This window comes from Gossypium hirsutum, chromosome D02 (genome assembly GCF_007990345.1).
Source record: "Gossypium hirsutum isolate 1008001.06 chromosome D02, Gossypium_hirsutum_v2.1, whole genome shotgun sequence".
NCBI classification, from domain to species: Eukaryota; Viridiplantae; Streptophyta; class Magnoliopsida; order Malvales; family Malvaceae; genus Gossypium; species Gossypium hirsutum.
In genome coordinates, this window is record NC_053438.1 from 62,053,500 (window position 1) to 62,061,068 (window position 7,569).

The following is a 7,569-nucleotide window of genomic DNA, read 5'->3' on the forward strand; positions in this document are numbered from 1 at the left end:
GCGGTGATGTCTCTTCAGTGCCTACCTAAGGAAACGCTATTTATGTGCATATCTACATATTGATGCGAGTCAATTTAAAAAGACACGATCTCGACACGTCTTAAGTCATCTGTTTGTTATAGTGTAAATTCAATACTTGATAAATAATATAAATACTATGAAAATTTTAAAAGAAAAACATTAACCAAATTCAACCTTAATTATCACCACCATTTTCCAATATAGCGATAATTAAATCCAATAATTTTGGACTTAATGTAAAAGCAAAGCAATTTGAGGAATGTTGAATATTTGCCATTTCTATAAAATTTGAATTTAAATTCCTAAATTTAGTTTAAAAAATTAAATATACTTGTAATCCACATAAAATTAAGTATTATTATTTGAATTAAGCTAACCATCGGATATCTGAATCTATTAAATATCTGTATTTAGTAAGAAATTTTAAAGAGTAATGTGAAAGATAAATTCGAACATTAGAATGTAAATTTGTCATTTACAAATGTAAAATAGATTCAAATTATGAATATTCGAGGGTTAATATTTAGTGTAGATAATAATTAAAATATATGAGTTTGAATATTTTTTAAATTTGTAAAATACAAATAAAGTATTTAAAAATATTCGAATTTACTCTAATGATTGCTATCCTAATTTTGATTAATATAATAACTCTTTTAGGCATAACAACTTATTTGACCCTTCCAATTTAAAAAAAATATTTTAATCCTCAATTTAATTTTTTTTTATCTTTTTAGTCTATAAATTTATGTCTTTTGTCAAATCACTCAAAACTGGATGTAAAATTTAACTTTTTAAACTTTCCTGACATGGCATACCCATGGATGACACGTCAACATTTGATTAATTTTTTTAAAATTTTAAAAATTCAAAAAATTATTTTTAAAAATTAAAAAACTTTAAAATTATTAAAAATATATAAAATTTATAAAAAATAATTTTTTAATATTTTAAAAATATTAAAAAATTAATTAAATGCTAACATGTAGGGGTGAGCAAAACTCGATTCGACTCGAAAAAATCGAAAAATAATTCGAATTTCGAGTTAAACAAATCAAGTTATTCGAATCAACTCGAATTTTTTTTCGAATTTCGAGTTCGAATCGAGTTGAGTTTTCGAATTCGAATAACTCGAATAATTCGAGTAATTCGAATATCAAACTATAATATTTACATTTTTACCCCAAACTCCCAAACCTTTTTACTTTTCCCTCAAAACTTTTACTCATTCCCACTTTCCCCCAAAACTTTTACTCCCCTCCCCTCCCAACCCCCCAATCTACCCAAAATCCATTTCCCACCAAAATTTTACTCTCCCATTTATTTTTCTCAAAATTTTACTCCCAAAAACCCTCAAAACCTTTTATTTTCCCCCAAAATTTTACTCCCTCCCACTTTTCCCCTAAAACTTTTATTCCCTTCCCATCTCACCTCCCATCTATCCCAAACCCTCCCCCTCCAATTTTTTTTAATATTTTCCCTCCAAAATTTTACTCCCCCTATTTACTTTCCCTCAAACTTTTATTCCCCAAAACTTTTTATTTTTCCCCTAAACTTTTACTTCTCACCCTTTACTTCCAAATAAAAAATCAAAATATCCAAAAAAATCACTAAACATAAATAGTAATAATTTTATTTATATCTACTATTTATATTATTAAATTAAATTTCACATTTTATATTATTTATATTATTGAATTGTTTAGTCATATTGAATATTTATATTAAAATTGAATTATTAATTATGCTATAAAATATTCGTATTAAAAATTTATATTGGTATCAATTTCACATTTTATTTTTAAAAAAACTTTTATGAAAAAATCATATTTTTACATTTAATATATTTTTTAATTCTAAAATACATAGTGACAAGAATCTGAAGATAATTGAAACAACTAAGCAAGCAAAGAAGCTAACCAGTATATAAAAAATTAATAAATAAATTATGAAGTGATGAAAGTTAATAAAAAATTTGATTAAGGTGGACAAATTTTATTACGATGGGTGACAATGGTTACAAGGACCCAAAATTATTTTTTAAAATTTAACTCGAACAAATATATTCGATTCGAATTCCATCTCACTCGACTCGATTCGAGAAAACTTCAAATAAAGTTAGGATGATAAAATGAGATTCGAAAACTCGATTAACTCGAAAATTTTCGATTCGATCGAGTGCTCACCCCTACTAACATGTCATTCAAGTGGTAATTCACGTGTATGCTACGTCAACAAAGTTAACAAATATTAACTTTTCCATTCATTTTGAAGTGACTTGATAAAAAAATATAAGTTTAGGGATTAGAAAAGATAAAAAGTTAAATAAAAAGTTGAAATGATTTTTTTTGGGTAAAATTAGAATGAAAAAAATCATTAAGTTTTTTTTTTTGCTTTTCATATTCCCATAACTGATATTCAAATCAGAAAACATGGCAGATACAAAAAAATATCTAATATAGCAGCGCGGACGCTTCGTCAGTGAGTAAAGTAGAATAAACCAGCTTATCAAGCATTTGTAAGCTAATGAATAACTTGAATGCTGCGTAATTTTTGAGTTGTAGCAAATCAGTACATATATTTAATTATTTTCTTCCATTAGCCTTCTTTTATCGTTTGATTTGTTATTTACCCTCCTAAGCAATTATTAAAATAATTTTTATATATAAATTAAATTATAACTTGAAATATCATTCATAATAAATAATTAATTTTACCATCATGATTAATTTTTATGTGAATTTTAATAATATTTATTTTTCACCTGTGCCATAAATTTAAATCTAGAGTACCAGCCTTGGCCTGTAGGATTAATCATACAGATTTGGCTGAGAAGTTTAGGTCCCTTGAGGCATGTGGATGGGTCAGTATGCTTATTATAATGCATTTAAGGTAGGGCCATTGCGAATGTCGACCATAAACTTCAACCATAAAATCAAAAACAATTAAGATTATGGCCCGTAGTTAACTAAAGATTTATATTTTAAAGATTTTTTTGTCATTTGATACATCATTAACAATATTACTATTTTCCTAATGGTGTGACATAATTATTGATGACGAATTAGAAGAAAACATATAGCCAACTTTTTTAGTTTAAACAAATAGAAAAGAAAATTTAAAAAAGAGAGAAAGGAATGCGTATGTCAGCAACTCCGCCTCTGGTTGGAGGTGGAATCAGATAACTATTTAACCGAGTCGCTTTTTCACTTCCAAAGTAGCTTCACCCTTCTTCCAAGGGCTACTCTGAGGCTGTGGTTGCCTTCTCCTCATAAAATAAAGTTTTCTTTCTTTATAAATAGCATCCCCACACACACAGTCCCAGAAGAACAAGCGAACAACTTGACTTTATGAGAGGCTAGGCTAGGCTTCATTACCTCTCGTTGTTTTGTGTTTTTGATTTATCGGCCAAACCAGAGAAGATGGTTGAAGAGACGAGGAGAGAGAGAATGAGTGAAGTGGCACCGTTTGCGGTGATGCTCATAATGGAGGGTTGCACCATAGCATTGACGATATTGGCCAAAACAGCCTTAACGGCTGGGATCAGCCCTTTTGTTTTTGTGGTGTATACCAATGCTGTTGGCTCCATTCTCCTACTCCCTTTTTCCTTCCTTTATCATCGTGGGGAAAGGTGTGTCTGTGTCTCCCTCTCTAGGCTCTACATGTATCTTTACAGGACGTATGCATATGCTTTATTTTCCATTAACCCACTTCTTCACCATTGTTTCTTTCCCATTAATTGCAGAATAGAACAATCGCTCTTCACCTTCCCACTCCTCTTTCGTATTTTTTTCATGGGTTTAACAGGGTAGTTTTCTCTTCTTTTCTAATGTTCCTGCTGCTACTGTCAAAGCTATTTTCAAAGTGAGGATTGATTTTTTATTTTTATTTTTATTTTTTATATCCTGGTGTTGATTTGTAGGGTTGCAATCTCTCAGAACCTTGCATTTCTCGGGTTAAGCTACAGTTCACCAATCGTTGTATGCGCAATGGGCCTCTTGATGCCTACCATTTCCTTCTTGCTTTCCATCATTCTCAGGTTCTTAACTTTCTCCCAACCATCTCCATTTTTCTTTCCTTTTTGTTTTAATTTGTCTATTTCAGTTTCTTTTTAAAAAGAAGAAGTGAGAAAACATATTTAATATTCAAAGTTGACGAGTACAAACTGAATACAGATATCTACGGGTTCACCCATGCATGATTCATGATAATGATATAGTTAGAATATTGAATGGTATGTATACGGTGAGTTAGCTTAGTGTTACTTATTCATCGCGTTTTAATTAAGTCAAAAAATTATTAAATTTTATTTTATAAAATAACAAGAATTTATTTTTTTATTTTATATAAAATATAAAATAAAAAAGTTGCATATAATAAAATTATCATTTTAACTAAATTGTCATTTACTTTTTATATGATTTTTTTATAGATATATGTGATTACCTTAAATCTAATAATTGATAAACGAAATAACCTATCACTTCCATTATACGATTTAAAGAGTAAAGGAAGTGAAGACCACGGCCCATTGGACTCAATTGTTAGTAACTCTTAAATTTCAAATATTGTAAATAAAGAAAATAAATATCAGTTGAGGGAAGGTCAAAATCATTGTGGTGGGATGCTTAGATAAAAAGAAAAACTGTCTATTGGAACATCTTATTCAGTGTTGGCTGAAATTTCATAATTATCACAGGACGGCAAGGCTGGATTGGAGAAGCACAAGCAGCCAAGCCAAAATGATTGGAACTTTTATATCAATCGCAGGTGCAATTTTTGTAGAACTATACAAAGGCCCGTTTACACGACCATCACCTGTTTCACTTGACCACCACCTTCAAGTTATACCAAAACTTTTTGTTTTCTACTCGACGCCAGATCGTTGGGTTCTTGGGGGTATTTTGCTTGCGGCTGCTACCTTGTCGATTTCAGTATGGAATATTGTTCAGGTACAAGGTTTCGGTCCACAAATAAACTAAGCTCAGTATTTGGTTTTTGTGCCTTGAAACCTTGTCTCCTTTTATCATTAAAAAACAATACAACTTTTTTGTTTGTAAGATGGGAACCGTCAAACAATATCCACAAGTGATGAAAGTGGCCTCGTCTTATAGCGTAGTTGGGACTATCCAGTGCCTGGTTTTTTCTTTGATCATGGAAGGAGATCTAGATGCATGGAAACTGAAACGCAAGCGGGATCTCCTACTCATTATTGTGACAGTAAGACCACCCCCCCCCCCAAAAAAAAAAAAAGAAAGTGAAATTTGGCTAACACCAAACATTACAAGTTAAAGAAAATTAGTGACTAATGGATTCCATAATGATGGTTATAGGGAGTATTTGGGAGTATTATCCGTAGCAACGTTCATATAGCATGTACGAGAATGAAAGGCCCTTTTTATGTGCCTATGTTCAAGCCCTTTGGGGTAGTCTTTGCAACAGTTCTTGGAACCTGTTTCTTTACCAACAGTCTTCATTATGGAAGGTAATTAAAATCTTTGTCCCTTTTCTCTTACCTTTCAAATCTTTATATGTTGTTGATACAAAAAGGTTGTACAGTGTAATAGGTACAATAATAGTAGGAACGGGATATTATGCTGTGATGTGGGGACAAATCAGGGAAGAGGAACTTCGTAAAGAGCGTGAAGTTGAAAAAGTGGGTGATATTTCAGACCTCAAGGCCCCTCTGTTGCAGGAAAACGAAGATGCCCAAGTCTAGAGCCAGGCCAAGCAACCTCTACAACTATTATTGAATTAAAAAATCAGGTGAAAGTGTCCCTTTTTTTCTGTAAAAAAAAAAGGATTCAACAGCAAGAGGCCCGACCTGTCAAACCAGAAGGTGCTGTGATTTTGTAGAAGCCCCTTCTATTACATGTATATACATTTGATAGGATGGCCTTTCACTGTAAAATGTAAATCTACTTGCTGTGTTTCCCCCCCCCCCCTACTTTTTGGAGGTTTGAGGACAGATTCTTAAGTTTTAAATGACTGTCATATGTGGTTTCTGTGTGAATAAAAAACTGTGAAAAAAATGACAAAAATTGTATATGTTGTATTTATGTATTGGAGTGTTTAAAACAGCTATGGTGTTTGTTTGAAGGTTTCTTTAATTTGTTTACCTGCTCATGTAATTATCTCTTGTTTGCTGCATTCTTTTTCCTTTTACCTTTTTGAATCCAGTGCGCAACATAAGTTCACAAACAATATAGAGGAAATTAAGAAAATCCATGGCAATACATAAATTATTATTGAAAATACAAAGCAACAGAATTACTTTGCAGCAAGAAGTCACCACTCAACAAGATGAACTAATTAAGGATGGATCCTAGACAAATATTCTGAAGTGGGATCCTTGCATGTTATTTTATTACTAATAAAACATGAGAGAATCCATTAAGAAGGGCTAGGCGCATGCATGGCATGGCATGGCATGGCCTGGCCGCTCTAAGCCTTACCGTGAAGATAGTCATCGATCTCCTTGAAGTTCTTCACTGCAAATTCCTTAATGACGCTTGGATCAGGGATCTCTTCACTTGCCTTCTCAAACTCACAGGACCATTTAACCAAGCTCGACTCTCCCTTGGGAACCACAATGATCTTGCCAATGAAAGTCTTGTAGTATTTCAGGAGATCCCCATCAATGATGCTGTAAACATATTTCTTCTCAGCTTCATCCACTGATTCGATTCTTTCTTTTGATACCTTAACGATTGGAGACCCTACCATGAAGCAAACAAAAATGCAAAAAAAAAAAAAAAAATTTGAAGTCCAACCCTTAGGTACATTTGCATCAATGAATGCCTCGTATTGCATTTAAATTGGCAATTTAAGTTACTGTTTTAGTTACCTTCGGCATAGTTAATAAGACGAACAGATCCAGGGGCCTTGCCATCGCCTTCTAGCACTTGAATGCTCTTGTAATCATGGGACAAGGCTTGAGGGAAAATCGTGGTGGAGTCCCTAATGGTTCCCCACACTTTTTCTGCAGGAGATTTGAGCTCGAAATCCACATGAAGCTGCCCACTGGAAGCCATTGCTGTATTTGCTATTGTATATATGCTAAAAGGGAGAAAAAGGCAGAAAGGTTGTTGACATACACCTGGTAGCATAGATGTGTATATATAGTAGCAGAAGAAATAAGTGGTTTCTAAATGTCGCATTAAATTATCTTTGGTACAGCTTCAACTGCCCATCCGGAGGCACAAGCACGCACCTAGCGAGGGAGTTGGTCGGGGCCCATTATTTGTGGCGTTCACTGATGCAATTTCAAAGCTAGTCGGTGAAGCAATAACTAATGGATCGTAGTGTAAAATGTCATTTCAACGGGTTAACCAAAAAAAGCAATAAAATGTATTTGAAAATATAATTTTCTATTTTAAAACAAAACATGCTAATAAGAATGCAAACATATAATATATTTTATAATTAAAAATATTTTTATTAATAAAACTGGCTTATGTTGAATGCAAGTCTTTTGGATAGAGTTTTCTAAAAGCCAATTTTATTAATCAAAATTATTTTAGAATATATTTTAGTAACATGTTTAAA

At 32.1% G+C, this 7,569-nt stretch overlaps 2 protein-coding genes across 2 annotated transcripts; one reads left to right on the plus strand and one right to left on the minus strand.

Moving 5' to 3' along the window:
• Positions 1–3,154: 3,154 nt before the first annotated feature.
• Positions 3,155–6,101, plus strand: LOC107909658 (WAT1-related protein At1g70260). The gene is made up of 7 exons (XM_016837273.2): positions 3,155–3,652; positions 3,767–3,829; positions 3,944–4,060; positions 4,721–4,973; positions 5,083–5,241; positions 5,355–5,506; positions 5,581–6,101. The coding sequence occupies exons 1-7, from the start codon at positions 3,444–3,446 to the stop codon at positions 5,738–5,740; spliced, it is 1,113 nt and encodes a 370-aa protein (XP_016692762.1). The 5' UTR covers positions 3,155–3,443; the 3' UTR covers positions 5,741–6,101.
• Positions 6,102–6,236: 135 nt separating this feature from the next.
• Positions 6,237–7,254, minus strand: LOC107909659 (MLP-like protein 423). The gene is made up of 2 exons (XM_016837274.2): positions 6,869–7,254; positions 6,237–6,740 (listed from the first exon to the last, which is right to left on the minus strand). The coding sequence occupies exons 1-2, from the start codon at positions 7,179–7,181 to the stop codon at positions 6,466–6,468; spliced, it is 588 nt and encodes a 195-aa protein (XP_016692763.2). The 5' UTR covers positions 7,182–7,254; the 3' UTR covers positions 6,237–6,465.
• Positions 7,255–7,569: the final 315 nt, after the last annotated feature.

What these genes read in the sequence shown, in the direction of transcription:
- LOC107909658 (XM_016837273.2), top strand. Translation starts at nt 3,444, where the DNA reads ATGGTTGAAGAGACGAGGAGAGAGAGAATGAGTGAAGTGGCACCGTTT. An exon ending in TTTTTCATGGGTTTAACAGG is followed by an intron (nt 3,830 to 3,943) that starts GTAGTTTTCTCT and finishes GTTGATTTGTAG; the next exon opens with GGTTGCAATCTCTCAGAACC. An exon ending in CAGTATGGAATATTGTTCAG is followed by an intron (nt 4,974 to 5,082) that starts GTACAAGGTTTC and finishes TTTGTTTGTAAG; the next exon opens with ATGGGAACCGTCAAACAATA.
- LOC107909659 (XM_016837274.2), bottom strand. Translation starts at nt 7,181, where the DNA reads ATGCGACATTTAGAAACCACTTATTTCTTCTGCTACTATATATACACA. An exon ending in TCTTATTAACTATGCCGAAG is followed by an intron (nt 6,741 to 6,868) that starts GTAACTAAAACA and finishes GCTTCATGGTAG; the next exon opens with GGTCTCCAATCGTTAAGGTA.